The following is a 15,707-nucleotide window of genomic DNA, read 5'->3' on the forward strand; positions in this document are numbered from 1 at the left end:
ACACAGCACGTGACATTAATATGAAAACGCACACACAGCACATGATCTCACTCACACAAGCAAGGGACCTTGATATGAAAACACACACACAAGCACAGGACTTCAATATGAAAATGCGCACACAAGCACATGACCTCAATGTGAAAACACACAAGCACAGGACTTCAACATGAAAATGTGCAACAGCACGTGACATCAATGTGAAAACACGCACACAAGCACAGGACCTTAACGTGAAAACATGTGCACAAGCACGGGACTTTAATAAGAAAACACACACAGCACGTGACATCAATGTGAAAACACGCACACAAGCACAGGACCTTAACGTGAAAACATGCGCACAAGCACGGGACTTTAATAAGAAAACACACACACAGCACGTGACATCAACGTGAAGACATACACACAAGCATGGGACCTCAATGTGAACACACACACACAAGCACGGGACCTCAACGTGAAAATGCACACACAGCACGTGACATCAACATGAAGACACACACACACAGCACGTGACCTCAATGTGAACACACACACACAAGCACGGGACCTTAACGTGAAAACATGCGCACAAGCTCGGGACCTTAATATGAAAATACACACACAGTACGTGACATCAATGTGAAGACATACACACAAGCATGGGACCTCAATGTGAACACACACACACAAGCACGGGACCTCAACGTGAAAATGCACACACAGCACGTGACATCAACATGAAGACACACACACACAGCATGTGACCTCAATGTGAACACACACACACAAGCATGGGACCTCAATGTGAAACCAAACACACACAAGCATGTGACCTCAATGTGAAAACACACACACAAGCACAGGACCTTAACATGAAAACACGCACATAAGCACAGGAGCTTAACGTGAAAAGACGCCCACAAGCACGGGACCTCAATGTGAAAACACACACACAAGCACAGGACCTTAACGTGAAAACACACACACAAGCACAGGACCTTAACGTGAAAACACGCACATAAGCACAGGACCTTAACGTGAAAACACACACACAAGCACAGGACCTTAACGTGAAAAGACGCACACAAGCATGGGACCTTTGCTTTTCCTGCTCCACAGAAGGAAAGCCACACGGGGTGAGGGGCGGGGGGTGGGTAAACGCCTGGCGAGCCCGTCCCCGGACTGCAGGCCGGCTTGGCATCTGGGGATCCCTGCACTTGTGTCGAAGCTCAGAGGAGGGGCGCCCTCGGGCACTGATGCAGTTGTAAGTGTGAACATGACGGAGAGCCATGTGATCACAGCACACGTCGGACCCTCCTCGTGGGTTCTCGCCCCCTGCCTCTACCCCCGACGGGAGGTTTACTTAGAGACTGTTTTGACAAACACTCTCAAAAGAACGTACGTCATGTACATTCTACACACGTACATATATGCTGTGACCAGGCCTGCTCGAGTGGTGGTGAGGGGGCCACTCTCTGATTACTGGCGTGGCCTTCTCGTGGCAGTGGCCTCTGCTGCTGCAGAGCACCAGCTCTAGGGCTCACAGGCTCCCGCAGTCACAGCTCACAGGCTTGGCTGCCTGGAGGCACGAGGATCCTCCTGGACCAGGGATCAAACCAGCGTCCCCTGCACCGGCAGGCGAATTCTTAACCAGTGGGCCAGAGAAGTCCCCCATCCCTGCTTTAAATGGAAGTAACAATGGCATGGAGAAGTCAAAGCAACGCTTGCAGTCAGGCTGTTAGTGAAACAGTGAGCAAGACAAGAACATGGACCCTCTGATGGCACATCGCACGTCTGCCACCGCGTGGCGCTGCTGCAACCCAAGACTTGACTGACAACCAGGTTCCTGTGCCAGTATCTGTGGAGCCACTCAGAAACACGCCACCTCCTCCACGAGCGTGCCATGCTATGCATAAAAGAAAGAGCTCCTAAAGTAAACGCAGCCTGACAGGTGACTATGAGAGCAACAGGGAGTCCTCGGCCTCCGATGCAGGCCGGGTGTGGACTGGGTCATCTACCGGCTTCAGAGAGCGGCTGAGGGACAGGGCCACAAGGTGACAGGGACATGGTATAAGTGGCTGGATTAAAATAGTTACTCACGGACTCCCCTGGCTGCCCACTGCTTAGGAACCTGCCTGCCAAGGCGGAAGACACAGCTTGGATCCCTGGGGCAGGAAGGCTCCGCAGGCCATGGGGCAGCTAAACCCAAGAGCCCCAACTACTGAGTTCGTGTTCTAGTCTGGGAGCTGCAACTTCTGAAGCGCCTGTGCTCCAGAGCCCCCGCTCTGCAACAAGAATCCACTGCAACAGAGAAGCCCCCAAACAGCAACAAGGACTCGCGGCAGCCAAAAACAAAACAAAAAATAAACAGAACCAAAGCCAACCAACCAACCAGAAAACAGTGTTACATCTTATGGTGCAGGAATGGAAACAAAACTTCTAAAGTGGTAAGACTAATTTACAAACCATGCAAGCAGACATTCGACGTTATTTAATGGGGGTCACACATTCTACGTGCAACACACCAGGCCTTCCCGTGAGCCCGGCACCACTGGCACCAGCATGTGTGTGGAACCTCGCCTGACTAGCACCCCACTGTCCCTCTCCCTCACACCCGGTCACCCGCGTCAGCGAACAACCGCACCAGCGAGGCTGCTCAGGCTGCTTCACTGAGGCCCCACGCGGGCTCACCAGGCAGGAGACACCGCTGTGGTCCTCTGGGGTCAGGCCACCAGCACACACTCCGTGCACGTGTGCACACTGCTGGGCACACCTGTGCTCTGGTGCCCTTGGAAACCAGGGAGATGGTGCTTCCACGCGCCGCTGCCGCCGTCCTACAAAGCTCCCTGCGAGTCGAGTCTCAGCAAGGCAGCATGCTGGGCAACGGATGCTGTGATTACAGTGCATCCGAGAACCTGTTGTTTCAGAGGGTGTTTCAGGAATGGCTTTGTTCTACATGAAGACAAAAACTAACAAAGGAATTAATGTATTGCTTTAACAGGCTGCACCCAAGTCCAGTTTTAAAATTTATGAATCCTCGGCAGCATTGTTCTCAAACAATGGCATCTTGGGGGCGGCGGGGAGAGGGGATGTCCTCTCAGCAGGTTCGGGGCAAACGGCCTGTCCTCTGGTTTCAGCATCATTTGCGTGTTGATCACACCACGCCTAGTATTTCTGGTCAGTGTCAATACGCTCTGCGTCCTGGCAGCTAACAGATGTCTACCCTTGTCGAGTGAATTACTTTATGTTTCACGCACTGGTGGCCGCAGATGTGTCACTATGGCAACATCATTAATTTCAGATCTTACCGGAAACGTGCACTCCAATCAAACCTAATTATAGCACACGGCTTTCTTGTCCAGGAGGAGGAAACTGTAATGCAATTATTGGAATACTTCATTTTCTGTTCTGCTGCGGCAAATGAGAGATACCCTGATGGACGCTTCTTGTCAGAAAGCTTATTGATGAAGCACAAACCCAATTTACAACCGCACGAAGGCCTACCTCACAGCTCCACCAGCCCTGTGAGGCTCCTGACAGCAGCTCGCCCCCAACCCGGCCTCCGACAGGAGGGGCGCCCACACCCGGCTCATCCTGGGAGCCGTCCCGGGGCCTGAAAGGCAGAACAGACCCAGGAACTCAAGAACACCGCCGCAGAGCTACATCAGGAGCTGAAGGCTTCCGTTTAGAAGACGAGATGAAAAATATTTTCTCTATTTTATACAATTATTCTGTTTTTTTTTTTTTTTTCCCTTAAATCTCAGGAACCAAGACCATTTATCCAAAACCTAAAGCAGCGCTGGTCTAGCCTTTTAAAAGTAGCAGAGTGAACTGTGGGAGAAATGAGGCTTTGTTTTTATGACTCTGGGCAAAAACCACTTATCCTTACCCTGACTGTAACTCCAACTCAATAAAGCAAAATGAAGGAGTTACAGAATGATAACCCCATTTTTGTTTAAAATGCAAAACAACAGTTAGTCTTTGGAGGACAAATAACATCACAAAACCTTGACTTAACGACATCACACCGGCAGACACAGAGACTGGAGCTGACCACGTGCTGTCAGGCATGAGCTTTGTCTGTACACTTCTGTGAAACAGTAGGTCAGTGCCTCCCAGGGCAATCACGTGCGATGGCCACACGAGGACTTCTGGTCCAGACAGCACCTGCTCCCCCAGGAAGAATGAGGTAAACTTGGCACTGGGGCTGGAGGCGACCGCAGAGGCCCTGAGAGGGGCAGGAGCTGCGGCTGGGGGTGGGGGGCCAGGCCTGAGGATGTGCCGAGCCCCCAGCCCTTCCCCGCCCCATACGCCAGGAGGGGCACGCCCTGCGGGGGTCGCTGCTGCATGGGCCCCTGCAAGGACCGCCATGGTACCGCTGTCCCGGAGCTGATGCTCTCTTCACACGCACCGCTGGCTCTTGTGGCCAGAATTTTGCTAGGAACACCTGGAACGTGCTGGTAAGGATAAGGACGCGTTAGAACTCTTGGACGCTGCTGGCAGGAATGTAAAATGGTGCAGGGCTGCCACGTCACCCAGTGCAGACGCTTCCCCAGGGAACAGCCGCTTCCGAGGCACAAACGCTGGGCTGACCAGGCCAAGACCCGCCTGACAAGGTAGCCTGCCACAGGGCGCTCCCACCAACTGTGACCAGACTTGGTGAGTCTTGTCTGTGCAGACATGTCAGACGTTTCATGAAGGTGGAATGACACCCTCCTGCATTAGGATATCCTACTCAGGAGAACAGGGCGGCCGAACATTTAATTAGGTCTCGGTAAGGTCTTTCAATGTTTAAACACACATATCCACATAGTTCTTACCCATTTTTTGCTAGAATTTATTTTTAAATTCTTTATACTTTTTGTTGCTATTCTAATTGGCATTTTTAGAACAATGGCACCCCACTCCAGTACTCTTGCCTGGAAAATCCCATGGATGGAGGAGCCTGGTAGGCTGCAGTCCATGGGGTCACTAAAAGTTGGACATGACTGAGCAACTTCATTTTCCCTTTTCACTTTCATGCATTGGAGAAGGAAATGGCAACCCACTCCAGTGTTCTTGCCTGGAGAATCCCAGGGACAGCGGAGCCTGGTGGGCTGCCGTCTATGGGGTCGCACAGAGTCGGACACGACTGAAGTGACTTAGCAGTCCTCCTTTTTGCTGGTATAGAGAAATGCAGTTCAACGCTGATACCAAATGCTGATACCAAGTTTACAGTGTTAACTAACTAAGCTCTCTCACCGCTCTAGAAGCTCTGGGGGGGCTCTTCGGGTTTTGAAGTACACAGTCATGAACTTGCCTTCTCTGGGAACAGCCTGCCTGTTGGCACCAGGATGCTCGTCTCCTGGGGGTGGCTGTGGTTCCCGACTATGTTCACCGACAGCCGTCGACCGGGGCGGTGCTCTCTGCTGACAGCAGCTGGGTGCCTCCCTGCCCACACCTGCCGGCTGTGGACTGACCACCTCTCCAGGACTCGGCTGGTTCTGGAGACATCTCTGACACATCTGTAACATCTCGTAGGGGTCTGGGTTTGCCATGTGCCTGCTTCTCCATCCAACAAGTTCCAGCTGTTTTCCAGAAACAGCTCAATCTCTGATCAGCAATGGGCCATTTGTGCATTTTCCAGTGTTGTTCGAGGCTAACTCTCTGAAGTTTTCTCCCATCAGCGCAGTGAGGATGGGAAGGCACTTCCTCCACCTATCTTCTTGACCCCAAGCTCCTCAGGTCGCTATTTCTGAGTTTTTTTGATTCACCGAGTATCACCTTTCCAGCAGATTCCTCGGCGTCCCACAGAGACAAGCCCTAATGAAAACCAAACACAATCCAACAACTATTTCTGACTGAGCTGCAGGAAACCTGTAATCCCTGTATGAAGGCTGGCTGCCACAGGACACTGAACCATCGCCTTCGGGACATGGGGTATCTCTCCACTGCCGTCAGTCTCCCACAGCTCTCTGCCAGCTCTGCTCACTGCCTTCACACGTGCCCGCAGGTTCCTCAAGTTTGTGCCCTCGTGTTTTACATGGACCTCAGCGATTCTAAACAGAATCATTCTTCAGTTTATTCCACATGTAAGGGAGTGACTTTTATTCCTGTTGCTATTTCAATCTGTAACCTGCCACTTTACTGATTTCTTATTTTCAGCCATTGACTTCCTTGATTGATTGTTATATTTGTAAATATTTGTTTCTTCTTTTGCTTGTGGATCTTATTTCTAGTCCCTGGCTCACAGCAGTAGCTGGAGTAAATGTCAAAGCCTGGTACATGTTAGTTTTTCTTTTTCCTGACTACAGTGAGGATTTTTCTAATATTTTATTAAAAATAAGGTTGAATTGTAATTGAGATATATTTTATTTGTTGCTGTTTCATTGCTAAATTGTGTCTGACTCTTTTGTGATCCCATGGACTGTAGCCCACCAGGCTCCTCTGTCCAAGGGATTTTCCAGGCAAGAATACTGGAGTGGGTTGCCATTTCCTCCTCCAGGGGATCTTCCAGATCCAGGGATTGAACCCGTGTCTCCTGCAATGGCAGGGGGATTCTTTACCACTGCCAATGGTATGGTATAATATGGGAAACCCATATTTTCTTTACCATTTATAGATTTTACTTCTAGTTGGCTAAGAATTACAAAGGAATTTACACCATGAATCAGTCAGTCAAGAAGGGATTTTAACCCTTAGATATGGCTCTTGTTATAGTTCTGGATTCAATTCGTCATTTATTTAGTATGTTATGGACTGACAAGAATTCTTTGATGAAAAAATTAAAAAATGAAATAAAGACAAAGCAAATTTGGAGCAGGGGACCCTATGGGGAAGAACCATTGTAGAGAGGCTCTTTGGAGAACGTTACTGTTAAAACAAACATCAAATTCACAGATCTTATTAATCCTCATTTTCTTCTACCAGTTTGTAACTACCATTCTATAATAAACAAGCCCTGTTAGCTCTTAAGAAGCTACCAGAAAGGTGTAACACAGGCAGTTAAATAGAACAAAATCACAAGTGTAAGGATGTGGAAGTTCAAAACACAGAAATAAGTTTTTAAAAGTCTAAGAATCTCACATCTCGCTAATTCTGATGATCCTGTTATGTCAGAATCGGGAGACTGGCTGGAGGCCAGTTTCGCAGTCAGTCTGGGGATCGCTGTGAACTCAGCACTCTCACACATGTGCATACACACCCATACACACGCGTGGGCACAGGCAGGCCAGGGTCCCCCCACCCCCGCCCAGATGCCTCCAGGTGCGCGTGGGCAGAGCGGCACCTGTCTTGTCGGTCAGCAGGTACACCAGGCGCCCCAGCTCCTCCGGGATGGTGCTGGTCCGGACCACGGTGCCGGGAATGTGCTCGTCTCTCATGATCATCCACCCGTAGGCAGCCTTGCCCATGTCCAGGTTCACACGCAAACTGCCAGAGAAAACCCACTGCAGTCGTTAGTGACTCAACACCTCATGTCCAGCATACTTTCGATAAAAATTCATTTACAGAGACATGCATTCTCTGTAATGTGAGGTGGAAGAGATAGATCACAGTGGATTTCAGACTTTAAGAGAAATGAATTTGTTGACACCTAAGTCAGCAGGCCCCTTCTCAGCCAGTTGCTCATCCTTCGCCCATCAGCCTGGTTTGCGATGCAGCTGGAAGGACCTGGGAGAGGTGGACAGCAGCGTGGGTCCGGGCTCAAAGGGGCCAGCGACACGCGGGAGGAAATCACCCCGAATCACTGAGCATCAGTATCTGAGAGGGGTCTTGACATCCATCCCCGTGATTCACAAGAACAAAGGAGAAGCGCCGTGAAGGGGAGCAGGTTCAGGAGGAGGCTGGGCGAAGGCCCTCCGAGCACCAGCCCCTGAGCATCACGTTCATAAAAACAGAGCAGAGCCACTGTGTATGAAGGAAAAACACCTTCAACTAAGACGATAACACCATATAGGGAGGAAGCAGAGCTTATGTTCACTCTGATTCACATTGGACATCTTGATCAAATGTCAGTCCATTAAAAATTTTCATTTTTAATGCCAAAAGTTTCTAGAAGCTCAAACTTCAAACACCAAGTCGACAGAGTAATTATCATCACTTACTTTAAGTTACTTTTTAGTTAGATATTTAACTTACTTTTTAGTTATGTTCTAATTTTATGGAACTTCAAAACACAGGCCTCTGTTCAACTGGTATTGGATTGGCCAAAAAGTTTCTTCTGTTTTTTCCGTAAGCTGACTCTAGTAGCACTTAGTTATCTTTAACTTCATTGACACAATTTTGTTAAGATTGTATTGTGACAGTTGTCATAGCATGCATTAAAAAAAAATGAATAAAATTGCTGAATTTTTGTGTAGCCATTTTAATACTGAAGATGGAAAAAAAGCAACATTTTTGGCATATTATGCTTTATTAGTTCAAGAGAAGAAAAAACACAACTGAAACACAAACAAGTTTTGTGCAGTTTATGCAGAAATTGCTGTGACTGATCAAATATATCACAAGTGGTTTGTGAAGCTTCATGCTGGAGATTTCTTGCTGGACGATGCTCCGCAGTTGGGTAGACCGGCTGACATTGATAGCAATCAAATCGAGACATGAACTGAGAATAATCAATGTTATACCACATGGGACACAGCCAACATACTCAAAATCAAGTTTTCAAATCAAGTGTTGAAAACCATGTGTACCAGCTTGGTATGTTAATCATTTTGATATTTGGGTTTCACACATGTGAAGTGAAAAAAACCTTCTTGATGGTATTTCCACATGTAATTCTTTACTGAAACGTAATGAAATGTTCTGTTTTTAAAACGAATTGTGACAGGAAACGAAAAGTGGATACTATACAAGAATGTGGAATGGAAGAGATCATGGGGCAAGGGAAATGAACCACCACCAACCACACCAAAGGCTGGTCTTCATCCAAAGGTGATGTTGTGTAAATGGTGGGATTGGAAGGGAGTCCTCTATTATGAACTCATTCTGGAAAACCAAACCATTAATTCCAACAAGTACTGCTCCCAATCAGACCAACTGAAAGCAGTGCTTGACGACAAGCCTGGGGAATTAGCAGAAAATACATTGGCTTCCATCAGGATAACGCAGGACCTCAAGCTTTTTTGCTGACCAGGCAAAAACTGTTACAGCTTGGCTGGGAAGTTCCGATCCATTCGCTGTATTCACCAGACATCGCACCTGCAGATTTCCATTGATTTCAGTCTTTACAAAATTCTCCTAATGGAAAAAATTTCCATTTCATGGAGGACTAAAAAATGCACCTGGAACAGTTCTTTGCTCAAAAAGACAAAATGTTTTGGAATGATGGAATTATGAAGTGACTGAAAAATGGCAGAAGGTAGTGGAACAAAATGGAGAATATGTTGTTCAATAAATTATTGGTGAAAATGAAAAACATGTCTTTTACTTAAAAACTGAAGGAACTTTTTGCCAACCCAATACTTTATAGTTACACTTTTTCTGAACAAAAAATTTTTATTAAGCCTTCTATTTTGAGTATTATAATAATAGCTACCATATACATATTTAAGCTCATTATATTACTAATTTAGCAACTGTGAAATTTTCTAGAGACCTACTCCAAATAAGTGGGAAAACGGCTGCAGTTCTAGATGGTCAGTTGAATCAGAGGCAGTTATGACCTTTACTGCTAAATAATGTTGTTTCTGTTCAGTCACTAAGTCCTGTCTGACTCTTTGCAACACATGGACTGTAACCAGGCTCCTCTGTCCATGAGATTTCCCAGGCAAGAACACTGGAGTGGGTTGTCACGCCCTCCTCCAGTTACACACATTAGAAAAATGAAATAAACTATCTTCACGAGCTAGCGTGTTCAAGAGTGTCACCGAGAGGAACATGTATGAACCTGCTTTATGCTATGGTGAGAAAATACGAGGTTAATTTTAGAACACAGAGGTCATCTTAACAGTGCCACTTTCTTTCCCCATGTTTCTTCCCCATGGCCACAGAAGTGTCTGAGGGGGTAGCCTGGACCCTGCACAAGTGAGGTGCGCAGCGTGGACTGTGGCATACCACCCCCAACCCCCCCACTCCCCCCGCCCCCCGCTGACACGGCCTGCTGCATTTAAACTTAATTTGTTACAATTAAACCTGCACATTTATCAGGACCAGGTAAGCCAGCTGCAGGGCATACCAGGCTCCTCAGGGAGTGAAGCTACCTGAGATAATTCACACATACTTCACCAAAGAGAGGCTTATTTTTAGATCCTAATCTGAGCAAAAGAAAATAAAAGTCATTTAAATGACAAGCTTTATCTAAAGTAATCAAAACTTTTTCCTGTAAATAGTCATTTAAAGGAAAAAAGCTCAGATACAATTTTATCTGATTTCTCCCTCCCCCAAATGTTTTATTCTATGATTCTTTAAAATTTTCATGACACACCACAGATGGCAAGCGATGGTTCAACAATGTTTTCACCAGGTGATTTGCCCATGGCTCTCAGGACCAACCTGGACCAATGCACCCACATGTGTGATGGGGTCAGGCTCACGTTTCTTGAGTAAGTCTGTAACCATGAATCTTGAACTTGGATGAAACTGTTTCAAGACAGGTAGTAAGTACAAGTACACAGTTTAGAAGTAAGGGTATTTGTCTTGGAAAAACGTATTTCCATCTCTTATCTCAAATGATTCCTATAGTTAGCTTTACAAATATATATATAGTTAGCTTTTCAAATATAGTCAGCTTTTCTGCAAAGAAACAAACAAAATCCAAATAAACCAAAAACAACAAACACCACATAGCACACAAACATATTATACCACGAACAAGAGCCAGAGGAAAAATACAAGAGAAAAAAACTGCGGAAGGTGTGAGATATACACGTGGGACAGGTGTGGACTGTAGCCTGGACACACAGGGAAAATGAGAAAAATATTTGCATGAAATAGGCAAAAATAAAAATGGAATAGTCAAGTCCATAAATAAATCAAATTTTAGAACTAAAATAATACCAATAACTGAAATTTAGAAATTAGTTTAATGCCTGATTAGATATAGCCAAAGATGAAATCAGTGACTTGGAAGACAGGTCATTAGGAATATTATTTATTAACAGAATAAAGCAAGAAACAAAAAAAGGTGGAAAGTACAAAAGTAAAACAGAAGAAACAAAGGGTACGGGTGAATCTCTGCCCACCCAGAACAGGACAACGGCAGTATATTTAGGGACAAACTGAGAATGTTCTTGGATGAGTGGAAGAAACCTATCTACAGATTCAGGAACAGACATCTATCTAGACACACTGTGTCAGAGAGCAGGACACCACCAACAAAGAGCACACCTGAAAGACGCTGGGAGGGTGCCGGGGGTAAGACCGAAATGAAAAGCAGCAAACAGCAGCCGCAGAAGCCAGAAGAGAGCAAGACAGACGTGACAACGCAGAAACCTATCCACAGGTGAAACTGTTTTTCAAGAGAAGAAATCTGGAGTTCCCAACAAAGAACCTCTCTAAACAAAAACTGAAGAATTAATTTCTGACAGAAGGAAAATTATTCTACAGGGAAGGTCTGAAAGGTAAGAAGAATAAAACATTGATAAACCAAAATTAAGAGGGAATGTGTAAAACAGTAATCTCACACAGTTTAAGAATAACTACAATTAGGATAAACTACAAAAATGGATTAGGTCAGAGGGCAAATAGAGTTAAACATTCGTAAGATGACGTGCGAAGGAAACTAGTACCTTTAGACTCTGAGAAATTAGGAATGTTTTAAATTTCAAGGATACATACTAAAAAGAACAGAAACTCTTATAAAACCTACAAACTACTAGAGAAAAGGTGGAATTGAAAAAAAAATGGTAAGAAAGGAGAAAAAATACAGAATAGAACTATACATTAAAAGCACAATATAAAATAATAGATTTAAACTAAAAATACAACAGTATTACAATAATTGTGTATGCACTAAATAGTCAAAAACTATGAGTAGATTAAAATTAAACTTTATGCTATTTACAAGAGACACATATAAATAATAATTACACAGAAAAGTTGAGAGAAAGATGGAAAAAGACATGCCAAGCAAATTAAAGCCAGCTGGCATCACTATATTAACATAAAGCAAAGTAGAATTTAATGCAAAAAGCCTTAGCAGAGATAAAGAAAGTCACTTTCTATTGAGAAAATACATAGTTCAGCAGAAATATATAATGATTTAAACTTGGATACCATCAACAGTAAAGTCACAAAATATATAATACCAAAAATAGAATTCAAAGGAAAAATAGATGAATTCACAATACTGATGGGTGATTTTGGCACCATCCTTAGTAACCGTTAGAAAAGGTTGAGAAAACAAGCAAAAGGTACAGAGAAACTTATGAACAAGATGAACAATCCTGACCTAACAGACTGTGAAGCACTGAGACCAACAATTCAGACTTCATGTTCTTTTCAAGTACACAGTGAATGTCCACAAAAACCAACTAAATATTGGACCCTATAACTAGTCTCAAAATATTTCATAGATGTGCAATAACAAATGGCATGTTTTCTGACAACAATGCAATTAAGCCAACTATGAACAGAGACATGTTTAGAAAAGTCAAATATGCTCATAAACTAAGAAATAACTTTGTAATAACCACGGGTCAAAGAAGAAATCACAGTGAAGATTAAACAATCTGTAGTTGACAATCACAAAAATACTACACATGAAATCTTCTAGGATGCTGCCAAAGTAGTACTTATATAGAAATGTATAGCCTCAACTGCATATATTCAAAAAGGTAAAAATATGAAAACCAGTGAGTTAATCATCTATCTGAAGAAGAAGAATACAAACCAAAGAAGGTAGGAGGAAAGAAATAAAGTAAGTTAACATTATTAAAATAGGAAAATATTACATAGCCTTAGGGAATCAATAAAGTCAAGAGTAGGTTTTCCTGAAGACTACTAAAGATGACAAAACCACTGGAAGACTAATCAAGAAAAAAAAAGAGAAGGGGCAGAAATAAGTATCGAGAATAAAGACGATCAATACCACAGATCACACTTCTAAGAAGAGATTATAGGAAAACATTATCAACAAACTTTGATAAACATTTTTGAATATTTAGGTGCAGGTGATGTATTTCTTGAAAACCATACTTTCCAAAACTGACTCGAGAAGTTAAAAACTTGAAATAAAGTTTTCTGACTACAGTTAACTACTTAAACTTTAAGTATTTAAGAAATATAAATAAACCAGTAGAGAAATCAAACAACCTTCCACAACAAAAAGTTCAGGCTGACGCGGGCTCCTTGATGTGTAAATGTCCAAGGAATAAATAATTACAATTTTAAACAAAAAATTTTGGAGAAGACTCATTGATGTATTTTAAGAGAACAGCATAATCTTGACACTAAACACCAAAAGACGATGTGAGAGGGAGGCATAAGTTAATCTCACTCAGATAAACCAATGCAAAAACTTCACAAAAATGACAAGCAAATGGAATCCAGTAATGCATGAAGGAGTATTATACCATGACCAAGTTGTGCTTTTCCCCCCAAATAATACAAAGCAGGTGTGACATCAGAGAGTCAGTTGGTATAATTTGGCAAATGAATATCTGAAGAAGAAAAACTTAAGATGAAAAATCATCTCAAAAGATTTAGTAGCAATGTTTAAAAAATTAGTTTTAAAGACAATTTTTAACAAAATAGGAATAGAAACAACTTCTATTATATATTGTAAAGAAGGGGTTCTGTAAAAACTTCTAGCATCCTTACGATGAAATGTTGAAAGCTCTGCCTTTCACACCGGGAACAAAAGAAGAATGTCCGGTATCACTAACATTAAGCTAGAAATCGTTGCTGCAATGACAAGGAAAAGATAGAAAGGGTGCAAAAAAACTGAAAGAAAACAAGCTATCATTATCTACTGACTAGGTGATTATCTACAGAAAAAAATAGAATAGATTTCACATTAATAATTAGAATCAATAAAATTTTACCAAAATAGATGGATTCAACCATTTTTACAGAAATCCATTTTATTTCAAAAAATGGCATTTATAACAGCATTTGAAAAATGTCAAGTATCTAAAAATAGTTCTAACAAAAGTTATGCAAGATTTCAATGAAAGTTTTTAAAAGGTTTGAGATGTTAGAAAAGACCTAACACAGGTAAGAGATATTCCACAGTCATGGTTTGAAGATTTAGTATTAAATGTAAATGACCAAGGAGAGCCTGCATGTGCGCTCAGTCGTGTCTAGCTCTTTGCGACTCCGTGGACTGCAGCCCGCCAGGCTTTTCTGTCCATGGAATTCTCCAGGTAAGAATACTGGAGTGGGAAGCCATTTCTTTCTCCAGGGGATCTTCCCAACCCAGGGATCAAATCCTGTCTCCTGCATTAGCAGGTGAATTCTTTACCACTAGAGCCACCTGGGAAGCCCAACCAAGGAGAGCAAAGGCATTCAATGAACACATGGAGGACTTGTTTTTATCAAATACCAACTTACTATAAGGGCTTACTAATTAAGGCACTTTGTCATTTGGTCAGGAAAAGACAAAAAGACCAGAACAGGGAAGCCAAAATAGACCTGTGCATATATGAATACTTAGCATGTGACAGAGAGGACCCTAGATCATTGGGAAGAGGTGCTTTCTATAAAGGGTGCTAAGAGAACCGGTGTGGGAAAATATGTGAAAATACTACTTCACACTATTAACCCCCGCCCCCCCCCCGCCCCCCCCAAAATAGGAAACAACAACAAAAGCACTTTCAGTGGTCAAAGAGAAAACTGATGAACTTCTAGAAGTTAACACAGGAAGACAGCTTCACCATTCTGGAGTAGAGGAGGAATTCTTAAACGTACAGAGTAAAAGGCAACAACAAAACAGAATTATAAATTTGACAATGTAAAATTAACAATTTTATTTATAATTTAACCACTGGGTGAGTAAAAATTCAAGTTAAAGACTGAGAAAGATTATCAGCAGAACAGAGAACTGAAAAAGAACTAACATCCAGACATCATAAGTAACTACAAAGCAGTTGTAGTAACTTCCCAGCAAAGCAGATTCCATCAGGTTTCAAGAGCTGAGAATAATTCTCTGTGCCTGGAAGCTCCACAGCCTCTGCAGGACATGTGCCAGCTCTGGCCTCAAAACTATTCTTCCTTTCCCCGCAAATGTAGCACATGCCTGCAGCCAGGCCGTTCTATCAGCCCATTTCCAGCCATGGAGAATTCCAGCCCATTTCTCCCACACAGAATTTTGGGAGTCTGGCAGGCTTCTTATTTTGTTCTCTCTGTCCCTTCCAGTCCAAGATGGCAGTGTTACTGCTGATACAACATTTTCAAAAACTCTGAGGGTCTTTCGTCTGTGTCATGGGGGGACCACACCGTCAGACAAGAGCCCCTCCACAGGTCTTTGCTGGACAAACCCATCTATTCTTCACTCCTGCTGAGATGGCTAAGTGGATCTAAGAGTCACAAACCTCCCTTCTTCAGCAAAAGGCTGTCCAGCCACACCCTAGGACTTCCCTCCAGTGCATGCTTTCCACACACCGAATCTTCTAAGGTTAGCATCTTCTGCAGTCTGGAGAGACTGCAAATGTCCCAAGCCGAAAGTAACTGAATATCATGCCGAGGTCTAAGTAAGGTTGAAAGTACTCTTTCCCCTAAGCATTCTACCTGGAAAATGAAGCTGGCAGGTTAGCACAAACTTGTGATGCTGCAGGAAGGGTATCTGCCCTATAAATAATTTG

The 15,707-nt window shown here is 43.6% G+C and overlaps 1 protein-coding gene across 13 annotated transcripts in view; it reads right to left on the reverse strand.

The window, feature by feature from the left end:
- Positions 1–15,707, reverse strand: part of ATP9B (ATPase phospholipid transporting 9B) — a 151,591-nt gene that overhangs the window by 27,589 nt on the left and 108,295 nt on the right. For 7 of the 13 annotated variants that reach the window (XM_086372096.1, XM_086372092.1, XM_086372095.1 and 4 more), the window contains one exon: positions 7,253–7,395. The exons of the other annotated variants lie outside the window; for them this stretch is intronic. In XM_086372096.1, coding sequence (XP_086228222.1) covers positions 7,253–7,395 — 143 coding nt within the window. The remainder of the gene's footprint in view (positions 1–7,252; positions 7,396–15,707) is intronic. 13 annotated transcript variants of the gene reach the window in all.

This window comes from Bos grunniens, chromosome 24 (assembly GCF_055505025.1).
Source record: "Bos grunniens cultivar Pamir isolate PY7600 chromosome 24, Bosgru_T2T1.0, whole genome shotgun sequence".
Lineage (NCBI taxonomy): Eukaryota > Metazoa > Chordata > Mammalia > Artiodactyla > Bovidae > Bos > Bos grunniens.